This window comes from Trachurus japonicus, chromosome 24 (genome assembly GCF_045865225.1).
Source record: "Trachurus japonicus isolate A0001 chromosome 24, Traja_1.0".
Taxonomy (NCBI): Eukaryota; Metazoa; Chordata; class Actinopteri; order Carangiformes; family Carangidae; genus Trachurus; species Trachurus japonicus.
The window spans coordinates 12,935,983-12,950,440 of NC_140930.1; the positions used below are offsets into that span (position 1 = coordinate 12,935,983).

Sequence of the window (14,458 nt, forward strand, 5' to 3'; positions counted from 1 at the left end):
AGTATTTCTTAATAAATACCAGAAGAAGCGATCTTATGAGCCAACACTTTAGCTTCGGTAGCGGAGTGAGAGAACTATCTTGTCGGTGCATTTATGGTCTTTGGAGGTCGAAGTTTACGTTTCCCACTTCTCCCAATTTCAAGTTGACTGAAGCCGGTGTCTGTGCGTGTGTTTGTTTCTGCCGCTCAGTAAGTAATGACCACTGGTCACCACTTTATATGACTCTGTAGATTATATTTTGACATTTGCTAAGTGATATTTCTGCTTCAGCTAGCTACCATCAGTAGCATGTGAGCTAATTAGCCAGAGTTGTTGAACGGTTTCAGTTCATTCAGTCTTTACAGGCTGTTTATTTTTATTCACCTCTGGCCCCATTGCTGTAAAACACAACAGTATCTACTCCATGCTTATGATGACAATTGCATTAGCGACACATTTAGTTAAGTTAATTAAAAGAGAGAGAGAGAAGCTAAAATTCTTGTTTTATTTGAGTATTTGCAAAAGAGATGATGACATTTGTATGTTCAGCACATGCAGTGGTGTAGTTTATGTGATTAATGTTTCAGTATACCTACTACAGCAAAACTATCTAACTATAGTCTGTGATGTGATACAGGTATGAACAACTACAAAGCAGTAAACCCACTACAACAAATTAGACTACATGATCATATCAGCTTCATTAACAACCATTACATTATAGTGCAAAAGGGTATTAGTGATGTGCTTGAATGTGCTGGTTAAATGTCTGTCTCTCACAGTAATGTCTGGGAGTCCTGCTGCTGTGATGCGGCTGGTGGCCTCTGCCTACTGTGTGGCTGAGAAGGCCGGGGCCATTGTGAGGAGGGTCCTCCACAGTGGAGACCTTGGCATCGTGGAAAAGGTAGTTAAACTCCTCTATGCACACAGCCTGTTGGCCATAATGCTCTCTGCCTTGTATGTTATTGTATTAACCTTTCTTCTTTCACCATGAACCCATGCACAGACAGGAGCTAATGACCTGCAGACACTGGCGGACAGACTCGCACAGCAGAGCATCTGTGCCTCACTGTCCAGACGCTTCCCAAAAATCACCATCATTGGAGAGGAGGTGGGTCGAAAGAGGACACTGGGAATTATTCTGGCTTTTAATGCTGAAGATCAGGGGTGTCGAACTCCTGATGGGCCCAAATCCGCCAACCAATCGGGCCCCGCAGGATGAATGAGACAAGAGACATAATATTATTTAAATTGTACATAAGTTTTCTCAAGGAATTCAAAGTCAAAGTGCCTTTATTGTCATTATATTGTGAACAATACAACAAAATTAAAAGTGCTGCTCCGTTAGGGGCCACAAATAACAGATTCACACATCACAACAATCACACTACTCAAATTTCAGGTTGTTCCCAATGTTTTGTAAAAGGATGGTTCATTAATAATGTACTTGGACTTCTTTGCACTAAAACAAAGGTAAAAATAAAAAGTTCTTGTTATTTATTGGTTAATATGCTGTTGTTTTACTGGTCGGGTGCCAACTGGAGATGAAATTGCACCGTATGAGGCTCCTGAACTAAAAATGAGTTTGACCCCCCATCTTCAGATCGGACAGTGAGGACAATGGCAGGTGGTGATTGAACGTGTCATGTTGTTCATGCAGGAGCTTCCGTTTGAGGAGGTAAAGGAGGACATGATTGAGAGCGGCCAGTCGGAGGAAATCCTCCAGAAGAGCTGTCCAGCAGAATACAGTGGACTGAAAGAGGAGGAGGTACGTACCTGTATATCCTCAGGAACAGTCAGAGGGGATATCTGAATAACTTAATCGAATAAACACATTACAAAATGCAGATTTTAATGTATCAATATGACTGAACTGGTGCAGCACAGTTGTTTAAGGCATATTGTTGTGTTCACTTTCACTGTGTTTGCTTCTGAATCTCAGCTCGTGGTGTGGGTCGATCCCCTCGATGGCACGAAGGAGTATACTGAAGGTAGGCTCTCCAATGTGCTACGTGTGTGTGTGTGTGTGGGCATTACAACTGCTTGCATCTTGTTTTCTGCACTGTGGGCTGAGGCTTCATCGTGAGCTATCCAGATATCTAACTGAACAAGTATATGCAAACATCCAAGTTCCTCCACCTGCTTTTCAACTCTGCTGCATGCCGTCGCTGCCACTCCAACTAAACTAATATTTGACCATGGAAGTTAACACGTAACAGTGTGGTTGTTACAAAGCAATAACCAATGAAAGGTGCATTTACAATCTTTTCCTTAGCATGAATTAAAACCACAAGCAGCTTCTAATTTAACTCTCAGGCAAAAATCTGTCAGAAATGTTATGGCATTGAAACTAGTCTCTATTGCCATGAAAGTATCTTTTCTGGGCAAACTGAATCGTAGGCAACTGGACCTGTATTTGTCCATTTCCCAGACAAATACAGGTCCAGTTGCCTACGATTCAATTTGCCCAGAAAAGAACGATGACCTGGATGAATGAGAATATCCATAGACATGAAAGTATCGTAACATACTTTAATAATGAGTTGATCATTTTTAGTAACATTCTCTGTTTTTTTTTTGCTATTACTCGGTATTATAACAATATATCATGAAAATCAATGATTAAAGGAAGAGTTACGGTAGTTCATTTAGCAAATATGTACTAATGCACAATGGAGCATTAAAGTACACTGTAGATGACCTATGTCATTTTTTTTATTTTATTTTGGAACATCTTGCACATTAATCACTTCTTTGTTTGGCTGATAAAACATAGTTATTATTATAGTTATTCCATGTTGTTATTCAGTTGCAAAAAGCTTCTTGTGCATCAGTTTCTTTCTAGCTCTCGTTGCTTCACTGTCACTTTCACCTTTTTCTTTCCTTTCTTTGTGTGTCCCTGCTTCTGCTGCTTCCCTCTCTCTCTCTCTCTTCCTCTTTCACCCTTTCACTCTCTTTCTCCCTCTCTCTCTCTCTGCTGACCCCAGCGTCGAGGTGTCTCCATCACCAAGCTGCGGTCCAGACACCACACAAAGACTTGACCAGCACAGCTCTGTGTATGGGTGACAGATAAAAGGCAGCAGCAGGAAAATGACAGAAAAAATTGCTCTGTTGAATATTAATTAATCTAAACCACGTTCTCTGCATAAACATTTACACATCAACTCTTGATTAGCCCCAGAGCAGTTTAGTTTTTTTTTTAAGTTTACTTTGTGAATTAACAGTAAAAGATCTGACTGTGTTAAGCTAACATCCTGCTGTTGTATCGGCTTCAGGGCTCCTGGATAACGTGACGGTGCTCATAGGTATTGCATACGGAGGCAGAGCTATCGCAGGAGTCATCAACCAGCCTTTCTACAACTACCAGGTACAGACCAGACTAAGTGATGACGTCATACAGTACATCTGTGTTGTGTTACAGTGGAAATCTCCCGCTCACTGTCTTAACCTGCATGATATTTAATAAGATCACTGGGACCTTCATCAGGTAATGTTACGGTGTGATAGAGGAAGCATGTTAAATACACTCCCACACCATAACACATCACAATCAAAAATACAACTCGATCATATAAATATACATAGATGGGCAATTAAAGCAGAAGTAAGCGATCCGGTCGTTTTCGCTAATGCTGCGTTCCAGGCAGGCTTTTGAAATCGTAAATTACAGCTTCAAGTCACAACTTACGACTTTGTAGCGTTCCAGGCAACCCACTCGTGTTTTTCCGACCTGTTTTACCGGTGAAAGTCACTATAACGGCCACTCGTAACTTCCGACCGGTGAACTCGTACCAGATCGAACTGGTACGACTTTACGGTCGGAAAAATACGAGTTTCCTTGAACGCACCATAACAGTCCTCGTCCCTACGTCACCACATTCACGGCGTCCCTTGGCTGCACACACAGCCCTGCATGCCGTTCTCTCTCCTCATTGGATAAAAACTGTAGGATACGATAAATGTTTTCTCCTCGGCTCAGAGCAGAGCAGAGGGACTGACAGACCCGTGTTTCAGACCAAACACTCTATGTAAGTGATTGCTGTCGGAAGATATAACTATTTAAGACTTATATTAACACAAATATATCACTTACTTCTGCTTTAAGTAAATTAGAGTCCATCAAAACAACTGTAAATACAAGACATGTATATATACAGGTGCATCTCAATAAAATATAATATCATTGAAAAGTGTATTTATGTCAGTAATTCAATTCAAAAGGTGAAACTAATACATTATATAGATCCATTACACACAGCATGAAATAGTTAATATCTTAATTTATTTAATTTCTCTTATTTGTAACGATTATGGCTTACATTTAAAGCAGATATCAGTGGAATGTTTTTGTTAATATAAGTCCTAAATAGTCCTATTTTCCGTCAGCAATCACTTACATGAAGTATTTCAGCCTAAACACGAGTCTCTCCGTCACTCTGCTCTGCTGTAACCCGAGGAGAAAATTTTCCTTGTGGGATACAAGTGTTATCCAATGAGGGGAGAGAACGGCATGAAGGGCTGTGTGTGCAGCCAAGGGATGCGCGTGAATGTGGTGACATAGCACGAGGACCAATTGATGCCTGACAAGGGCGGGGGCTGCTAACTCATGGTGCGTTCAAGGAAACTCGTACTTTGTGTTTTTCCTTCCTGTGAAGTCATACCAGTTCGATCTGGTACGAGTTCACGGGTCGGAAGTTACGAGTGGCCGTTATAGGGAACTTTCACAGACAACAGGACGGTAAAAACACGAGCTACGGGTTACCTGGAACGCTACCAAGTCGTAGTTGTGACTTGAAGCTGTAACTTACGGTTTCAAAAGCCTGCCTTGAACACAGCATTAGCCGAAACGGCCGTGCAGATGATATCTGCTTTAAGGAAGACCTAAAATTTAGTATCTCAAAAAAATTTGAATATTACAAAAAACCAATAAAAAAAAGCATTTTTTAACATGCAAATGTTGGCCTTCTGAAAAGTATGTTCATCTATATGCACTCAATACTTGGGGCTATTTGACTTGAACTACTGGGAATTTACTTTTCCATGATATTCTAATTTATTGAGATGCAGATGCACCAGCAGTACGTCTTGTATTTACAGTTATTTATAGTTCTGTTGCACGTCGTCGGCTGTTCTGGTCCACTCCCACGCACCCGTCTGCCTCTGAGGGTGTGTGCATAAGTTTTGAGTGTTTGATACGTCTGTGTGTTAATGGTCGACGCTCTGGTTAATCCGGTCTTTTTCAGCTCGGAGCGGGAGCGGACTTGGGGAGGACGATGTGGGGGATGCTGGGACTGGGCGCCTTCGGGTTTCAGCTGAAGGAAGTTCCAGGTGACAGACGGATCGTCACCACCACCCGTTCCCATAGCAACAAGGTGGTAACAGACTGCGTGGACGCCATGGAGCCGCATGAAGTTATAAGAGTGGGCGGCGCTGGAAATAAGGTGAGATGGATTTTAGTTTCAGCGCTGCCTGTGAAAACAGCACGTGGGCTGTTGTTGTTGTTGTTGTTGGTCGTCCAAAAGCTGCGTCATGTGTTTTTGTGATTTGTGCATGAAATATTTATCAGATGCATTTGTTTTATCTGATCCTCACACAATCAGACATGTGGACTGTGCTGCTCTTTGTAAAAGTAAATGCTGTGTTTATAGCAACTGACCACGGCATCTTAATGCTTCAAAATAATTCATTTTAGATTGATGGAAAAAAATCTGTTTATTTGTAATCAGCATTTCTATGGTTATCATGTCGAATTTATTCTCTTTTCAAAGCCACGTGAATGCAATTTAATACAAGTTTGACACGACTTCACACTGTATTGATCTTTTCTGTACTGTACAGCAGTTTGTAGCAATAGTTCCTCACAATGTAGTTAATTAAATTAGTGCACATAATGTAGCCATATAAGCAGCAGAAAAAAAGTTTAAAAATAAAAAATTGCAAACATCTTCGTACAGCCCACAACCTGATACAAGTATTTTTACGTGCTATATTGTAATATTACTGTATAGAGCAGGTGAGGTGACCAAATTCAATGTTTTTCAACACCTGCAGATAATCTAAAAATCACTTTATCTTCCTCGAAGTTACACAACACAACATTTTAGAATTTGATGTTAGCAAACTATCAGATGTAAAGTAGTTTTACCGTAACTTAATTATCTCTGTTAATGGTCCAGTCGATTAACTGGAATGATATTGTTTTTAATGGTTTGTTTCAGCAAGTATTTCTGTAGAGAGACGTGTCTTGTGAGCGAAACTGAGCTGGGAACTTAAATTGCAGAACAAGAATGAAGCCATTTTGGCACAAAAACAAGCAGAGGGCCAGTTGATGTGTGAGGAACAGCTGTTCATCCACTCGTCTCTCTGCAGATAATCCAGCTTGTTGAGGGAAAGGCGTCCGCTTATGTGTTCGCTAGTCCAGGATGCAAGAAGTGGGACACCTGTGCACCTGAAGCCATCCTGCACGCAGTTGGAGGTAACAACTGTTCCCTTCATCTTGTTAATAAAACTAGCAGAATATATTTGGTAACCCTTTCATTTACAGGCCGCTAATTGCGTGATAATTACGGGATAATGTCAAGAAATAGCCAAGAAATAACGGTCAATTTCATAGTAATGTCATGTTTTTCATAAAGGCAAAAGATTCACATGCTTTTCATGCTTTGAATTTTTTGGGAAAGGCCAGAAGTTTTCTCCACCAAGTCCTTGCAATTGACCAATTTCTACGCAATCAATCGTTATTACAATTGATGGTTATTTCTGGGCTATTTCTATGAATATATCTTTTCTATGATTTCTATTTCAATCGTTACTTCCCTGTTATTTTTCTCGACATTACGATGAAATTGACCATTATGTCTAGGCTATTTCTAGACATTATGACGCAATTACTTGTTATTTCTTGGCTATTTTTTGACATTATGACGCAATTACTTGTTATTTCCTGCCTATCTTGACATTATCACGTAATTAGCGGCCTGTAAATTAAAGGGTTACTGAATATAAACTGGCTGAACACTTCACCTCACTGCTTTCCTCCTTTTTGTCCTCTACAGGTAAACTGACCGACATGTACGGCAATGCATATTGCTACGATGCCAACGTTAAGCACATGAATTCTGCCGGTGTTCTCGCTACGCTTCGCAACCACGAGTACTACGTCGGCAGGGTGCCTCAGTCGGTGCTGCAAGCCCTCAAGTCTGACTGAGGTCTGTGTGTATCGGGAAACACTAATGCTCCTCCGCACAAAAACCAGCACATATCAGTTTCAGATCCATCCAAAGACAGGGAGGGTCCTGTTTGTCTGAACACGTCATAAAATCAATTTTTTCTTTTTTACATTGAAGCTACTTTTTTGTACTTCCTTAATACAGGGGTGTGTAATTTCAACCGAGGGTAAATGTTATGTTCATAGACTATAATGACACTGTGTTTATTGTCCTGTTGAAGATTGAAGATGGCGATTTGAACACACAACACTTAATTTAGCAGAAAGAGGCAGGAACCAGGCTCAACAGCACTTCCATTTATTTCACTCGTTTGAAACAAGCTCGTACGAATCTCAAAACGTCTTCACACACCGTTTCCAACTCGAAGACCAAAAGATGTACAAGGCAAAAGGCAAGATCCAAAATAAATAAAAAATACATCGGTTAAATGTTCATTAAGTGGAAATGATTTACTGTACTTCATTCAATAACCACTAAGTCAGAACGGTGTGATATAACTAGCATAATGCCAACAACGAACATTACTGTATTGTATTGATGATGAGTTTGACCTCGTTACAAAGTCATGCGACGACTGGAAGAGCAACATGAGAGAGAGGTCCACGATTACTGATGCGAAGAGCTAACGGGTTTCCAAGTTGTAAAAATGAATTTACTGATAATAATTGGTTTTTAGTCTTCATCACTTCATCTCACTTCCCTCTCTTGTATCGGCACATATTCATCTCTACGTTTCTACACAACTACTGAACTCACCAGACTAAAGGACACAAACTCAAAGTTCTCACTGATGTTTGGTTCCCACGTTTCCACATACATTTAATTTACACCAGAACAAAAATAAAAAATAAAAAAGAGGAACCTTTTACACTACTGCATTGTTTTTTTCCCCCTACGTCATACCAATAATGGAAACTCTGCTCTTCAGCAATCACAAATGCCTGTTCGTAGATGTGAGAGGTAAAAATAAACGTTGAGAGCTGAGGCTGGAAACACTTATATAATGCAGATAACCTGTTATCTATGAATGCCCTTGTAAAGAAACAGTAAGAATCGTCAGCTGTGACAAGTTTTTAAAGTTCAAATAGGCTTTAACGGCCTTTACAAATGGTTTTTCTTGCCTTAAGCAAGATGTCTGGTGTTATTTATTGCACTTTTATCATCAAAATCTCAGGATTTTAGTGATATCTCCATGTGGAGGAATAACATTCTTAAGTCGAAGCAAAAGCAAATTAGCTCATTTCCCCAAATGTCAAACTATTCGTTTTCTCGTGCCGGCCAATATAGTAGAGAACAGTGGCAGTAATTAGGTAAATTACATGGATATTAGACGAGTAAATAGCTTGTTTTTTTGGGAGGAATTTACATTAGCTATGGCAGAGAGCCCATCTCAGTCTCATACATGTGCATGCATTCACAAAATCACAATGGAAGTTGTTAATCTAAAAGGCAGAGAATCATCTTTTCTGAACACCGTGTCCACTCCACAAAGGGTTTGGTTTTAATATCATATGAATGGACGAGAGTAGTAGAAATGAGAGCTGAGTTGATACATACCATGGCGTCAAAAAATAGCAGAAAAAAAGAAGAAAAAGAATACCACTTGGTTCATAAAAATACCCACAGAACAAGCAAAATACACTCCTGGAGTTTCTGTTTACATGAACAAGCTTACTGAGAGAAGGCTGGAGTGTTTGAGGCAGCCTGGAGGGACGAGGGCCAGAGACCAGCCAGCAGGGCGGGGGTGCAGGGGGGGGAGAGCAGGAGGGTCTGGCCCAGTCGCTCACCTCTTCTTAGGTGCCTGAGCGGTGCGAGGTGGGGTGACTGGGCGTCCTGAAGTCACCCCTCCGTACTGGTACTTTGCTTTTTTTTCTGACGGCTTCAGAATCTGACAGACAGGAACGACGGCAGTGATAAAATACACTAGACAGACACATAAATCAGAATTAATGCGCCGCAACGACAAATAACCGAGGCGTGTTACCTGAAAGGAGCACATGAGGGACTCGTCCACACTCATCATGCCGCCCGCGTTGTCAAACTCCCCGCAATAGTTTGGGGCAGAAAACAGCGTCACCAGCTGTCGCTTGGCAAAGAACTCGTATCCGTCTTCTACGACCTGTAGCGGGAAAGATTAGAGCTGAAATGATCAGTGTATCTAGAGAGAATTCATTAACAAAAACTTTAATTAACTATATTTTAAAGCAAAAATAAACAGAATATCATAACGATTTGGACTGGATCATAGACCATTTCAGGTCTGGCCTCAGAGCTGACTTCTCTATCTTGTTATTTTATCACAATTTGTCTGGAACAGAACTGTGAAAATGAATTTCCCCTCGAGGACAATAAATCATGAACCTGATTCTGAATCTGAATTCCTCATCCATCTAAGAGAAATGCATGTGTATTTTAAATGAACAGAAGACTGCCTTCATTGATGTTCCTGTTGAAAACCTGCATTAAAATGTGTGTCTTTTTATCACATGTAATCAAATCCATTAAACCAAACTCAGTCATTATGAACACTATTTCTTCTATATGTTTCTGTATGTGCTGTGAATGTATTCTTCAAGTTATTTGCCTTAAAGAAGTAATAATAAAGTTGAATTTTCCACAGTATCATGTTGAAGTCATAGTCATAATAAATCGCGAGGCAGCAGGAGTGTTACCTGATGTGCTCGACAGATGAGATCCAGGTCGTGGCGGTTGAGGAACTTGCTGACCACGTCGGCCCCGAAGGTGAAGGAAACTCCCCGATCGTTCTCCCCCCATCCCTGCACGTCTTTGTCTGGGTCCGACCACAGCAGGTCACACAGCAAGCCTGGAATCAATCAGGCACTGGTGAGCCAAAAACTCAATACTCAATGACCAACTCCAGGTATCCCACTAACACTGATGCATCCAAACAAAAGGCCTCTCAAACTAAAAGGTACCATTTATTGTCATATGCTAGAAACCCCTAATATTAAAGCAGAAGTAAGCAGAATGTTTGTGTTAATACAAGTCTTAAATAGTTATATCTTCCGACGGCAATCACTTATATACAGTAGAGTGTTTGGTCTGAAACACGGGTCTGTCAGTCACTCTGCTCTGCTGTAAGCCGAGGAGAAAACTTTCCTTGTATCCTACAACCTTTATCCAATGAGGAGAGAGAACGGCATAAAGGGGCGGTCCTCTCTGTGTGTGCAGCCAAGGGATGCGCGTGAATGTGGTGACATAGGGACGAGGGCGGGGGCTGCTAACTCCATCGGTTGACAGGAAGTTAGCCAAGACCACCGGATCACTTACTTCTGCTTTAAAAGATATATACCAATTCAAGTAATTCATGTAAAAGAAAGAAACAGAAGAACAGACCTGTGTCAGGAACATCAGTGGGTCTCATAATGCGTCTAATTTGTTCCATGGACTGTAGATCAGGTGAGAGTCCTGAGGAGAACAGTGATATGTATTATTATCAGCGACAACACACTGTAAAATGAAGCAAAGATATAAAATTAAATGGCTTTAAAATACATTTTGACAAGCAAAATGACAATGTAGATGATATAATGTGATAATAACACCTGAAGTACTTTTAACAGATTATGTTTTACCAATGTGGAAAAATAATAAAATATTAATAATTACTAATCATTCTCTTAAATACAAATGATTCAACATTTTTATTACACAAAACATTACACCCTGTTATCAACATTGTAAATGGTGATATGTGCGAAGGTAATATCAGATTTTAATCATCAGATTTTTTGGCAGCACACTTCCATCACATAGATAATATACCACATTTTCTGAGCAGTTATAAAACAGAGAGGTATGTCACAAACCTCCATGGCAACAGAAGATCTTCTCATCAATAATCGCAGCGATGGGCAGGCAGTTAAAACAGTCTGTGAACGTCTTCCAGAGCTTTATGTTGAACCTGCGCTTGCCTGAGGAAAGAGAAATGAAAGGCTATTCAAATATATCAGCAGATTCTCAGTTTCCTAACTAAAGAACATTTTTTAACATTTGCAGATAATCACAGATCTCCCCTTTGTTAAATGCAAAACTAATAAGGACTTCAAGGTGAATTATATACTAAAAAAACAGGCATGGTTTTCAATTTACACTCATCGTAGAAGCCATAGATGCGATTGATGGAGGCACACTCATGGTTCCCCCTGAGCAGGAAGAAGTTTTCTGGGTATTTGATCTTGTAGGCGAGCAGCAGGCAGATGGTCTCCAGCGACTGTTTCCCTCTGTCCACATAATCCCCCAGGAACAGATAGTTGGCCTCTGGAGGGAAACCTCCATACTCGAATAACCTCAGCAAGTCTGTGTACTGTCCATGGATATCACCTGCAATTATATGTGCAGGTATCGTGTTATACTACATGTTCAAGTGTCACCATCATTTCAATAACGACTGTATTGTTGCAAATATGTTCTTACCACAGATTTTGAGTGGAGCCTCCAGTTCTAGCAGGATCGGCTGACTTAGGAAAATCTCTCTGGATTTGATGCAGAGCCCCCGCACCTCCGTCTCTGACATCTGTACAATCTTCCCTGGACGGCATCCTCTCACTGCAAGGTAAAGTACAACGAGGTCGAGGTCAGTACCCATTATGTGTTAATCTTTTAACAGGGATGAGTAAGTATTAACCACCAGATTCATGCATGAAATTCAACACACAGTAACAACAAGTGAATCTTCTGATTGCAGGCTAATTCAGCATCTTTTAGGCTGTATAAAATGTGTAGTCAAATATATAATCAAGGTTTGTGTTCAGCATTTTGGGCATTTCTCAACATACATACATATCGCAATTATTATGAAAGTGATAGCAGTTTCCAATTGTGTTTTGGTGTTAGCTAGCTACCCCTTTGTTTACATTTGCATCACATTCAAGAGAGCTGACTATTGCATCTGCTTTGCTACCGGCCAGACATGTCATTTACTCCAGTCAACACGAGTTGTTGTGAACTGGCAAGTAAAGGAATGGACAGCTTGTTGGCTCAGCTGGAAGTGTGTGAACATGGGCGGTGGGGTCCAGGAAGGACACAAAGTCTAGAGGACAGATCTATGTATAAAGAATAAACAACAAGCTTGTCGAGTCATGTGGTAGCTGTGGGCATAACTTCATGCTGCTTATCTTTTAGATACTTAGAAACAATTAAAGCAGAAGTAAGTGATATATTTGTGTTAATATAAGTCTTAAATAGTTATATCTTCCGACAGCAATCACTTACATAGAGTGTTTGGTCTGAAACACGGGTCTCTCAGTCCCTCTGCTCTGCTCTGAGCCGAAGAGAAAACATTTATCGTATCCTACAGTTTTTATCCAATGAGGAGAGAGAACGGCATGCAGGGCTGTGTGTGCAGCCAAGTGAATGTGGCGACGTAGGTACGAGGACTGTTATGGTGCGTTCAAGGAAACTCGTATTTTTCCGACCGTGAAGTGGTACCAGTTCGATCTGGTACGAGTTTACCGGTCGGAAGTTACGAGTGGCCGTTATAGTGACTTTCACCAGTAAAACAGGTCGGAAAAACACGAGTGGGTTGCCTGGAACGCTACAGAGTCGTAAGTTGTGACTTGAAGCTGTAATTTACGATTTCAAAAGCCTGCCTGGAACGCAGCATTAGCGAAAACGACCGGATCACTCACTTCTGCTTTAATTTTCAAATTGTTAGGGTCATCATCACAACAGCAATGGTTGCAAAGGAAAAGAAATTAGAATTGAACTAACATTTAATAATGAAAAATATTACAAAAAATGTTATAAAATAGATTCATACTATTCTAAAAAAAAAATAGCAACAAATACAGATAAAAAGTCATAATAATGCAAAGTGAATAAAATAACTAGTTCTGCCAAGAGAGCAATGTTTTTTATCCTGTTTGTTTCTAACATGCTATTGATAAAACTATCAATAAGAAAAACATAGAGTACCTCACGTAAAATAAACAGCCCTATTTAAATAAAATGTTTCACGATTCAGTTTGTTCAATACATTCAGATTTTCAACCCATACATTCAGGTTATGAAATGTTTAAATTGCTCTTCCATATAAGGGGGTGTGTCCGGCCGAGGGAATCTACTAGCAACCTGCCATGCCAACGAGAACAGTTAATGTTACTTAGCAACAAACAGCGTTCCAGAATTCTTTCTCGTTTCATTGCATTTCGTCGAGAAGCGAGAGAGAGAAATTAACGAAATTACTCGAAAACTTTCATTGTCACGACGTTACGGTTTTTTTTTAACTACTTAACGTAGTTAGCTCTCTTTGTAGGGAAGCAGTGAGATGATTTTTTTGTTGTTGTAGTTGTTTTCTTCCATTTTTCGACATCATAGGTCGAGAATAACGTTAGAATTCAAGCATAAAAGCCGTGGTCGCTCCTAGTTACACACTGTGACATCACTGTAACGTTTACATCCAGAGTGCAGAGCTTTGAACGCGACGGTTAGCTTCACTGGTCGCTGCTGATAGATAGACACACATACACACACACATAGCTAGCGATGCAAAAATGGCGAGATTATATTTTATTTTCAACACGTCGTAAAGTTACTGGTTACATAGAAAAACGCAAAAGTCGGTCGTTTTCTCTACGAAGCAACACACAACAAGACACAATAACACAAAGCTCTCCAACCTTCAAGTAATCGAGAGATGAGGCTGTCAACGTTCAACTCGCTCTCCGCCATGTTTCTCATACTCGAGCAGGCAGAGACGTTGTTGTGGGCGAAGTTGGCCCCGCTAGTTGACTTGAAGGCTCACAGGAGTGCCAGCCTTCGGGTGTGTGCACCATACATATAGCAGTGATATTACGAACCATCTGGGTAAACGATGGTGGATATATTATTTTTCTCTCTTTTTTTCAATTTAAAAGTATTTTCTTCTTTTTCTTTGCTAACTCCCTAAATTTAAAGAGGAACTAGGGTTTGGAGATCCTATTCTGGAGCATTTTTTTTTGCTTTATTGCTTGAAATCCTCTTAAAGCAGAAGTAAGTGGAATGTTTGTGTTAATAGTTATATCTTCCGACAGCAATCACTTATATAGAGTGTTTGGTCTGAAACACGGGTCTGTCAGTCACTCTGCTCTGCTGTAAGCCGAGGAGAAAACTTTCCTTGTATCCTACAACCTTTATCCAATGAGGAGAGAGAACGGCATAAAGGGGCGGTCCTCTCTGTGTGTGCAGCCAAGGGATGCGCGTGAATGTGGTGACGTAGGGACGAGGGCGGGGACTGCTAACTCCATCGG

General features: G+C 40.5%; 2 protein-coding genes across 4 annotated transcripts; one reads left to right on the top strand and one right to left on the bottom strand.

The window, feature by feature from the left end:
* Window positions 1–81: 81 nt before the first annotated feature.
* bpnt1 (bisphosphate nucleotidase 1) lies at window positions 82–7,603 on the top strand. Of its 2 annotated transcripts, XM_085771045.1 has the most exons (10): window positions 82–188; window positions 762–883; window positions 986–1,090; window positions 1,640–1,747; window positions 1,922–1,970; window positions 2,967–3,035; window positions 3,255–3,346; window positions 5,223–5,420; window positions 6,349–6,454; window positions 7,035–7,313. In XM_085771045.1, exons 2-10 carry the CDS (start codon window positions 764–766, stop codon window positions 7,184–7,186), a joined length of 999 nt encoding a protein of 332 aa, XP_085627171.1. In that variant the 5' UTR covers window positions 82–188; window positions 762–763; the 3' UTR covers window positions 7,187–7,313. The 2 variants fall into 2 exon arrangements, with proteins under 2 accessions (XP_085627171.1, XP_085627172.1); XM_085771046.1 differs by lacking the exon at window positions 2,967–3,035 and having other exon boundaries at window positions 7,035–7,603.
* LOC146961466 (serine/threonine-protein phosphatase PP1-beta catalytic subunit-like) lies at window positions 7,490–14,009 on the bottom strand. 2 transcript variants are annotated; one of them, XM_085771044.1, is made up of 8 exons: window positions 13,850–14,009; window positions 11,646–11,777; window positions 11,322–11,552; window positions 11,039–11,143; window positions 10,566–10,637; window positions 9,881–10,032; window positions 9,193–9,327; window positions 7,490–9,096 (listed from the first exon to the last, which is right to left on the bottom strand). In XM_085771044.1, the coding sequence occupies exons 1-8, from the start codon at window positions 13,908–13,910 to the stop codon at window positions 8,992–8,994; spliced, it is 993 nt and encodes a 330-aa protein (XP_085627170.1). In that variant the 5' UTR covers window positions 13,911–14,009; the 3' UTR covers window positions 7,490–8,991. The 2 variants fall into 2 exon arrangements, with proteins under 2 accessions (XP_085627170.1, XP_085627169.1); XM_085771043.1 differs by having other exon boundaries at window positions 11,039–11,165; window positions 11,302–11,552; window positions 13,850–13,910.
* Window positions 14,010–14,458: the final 449 nt, after the last annotated feature.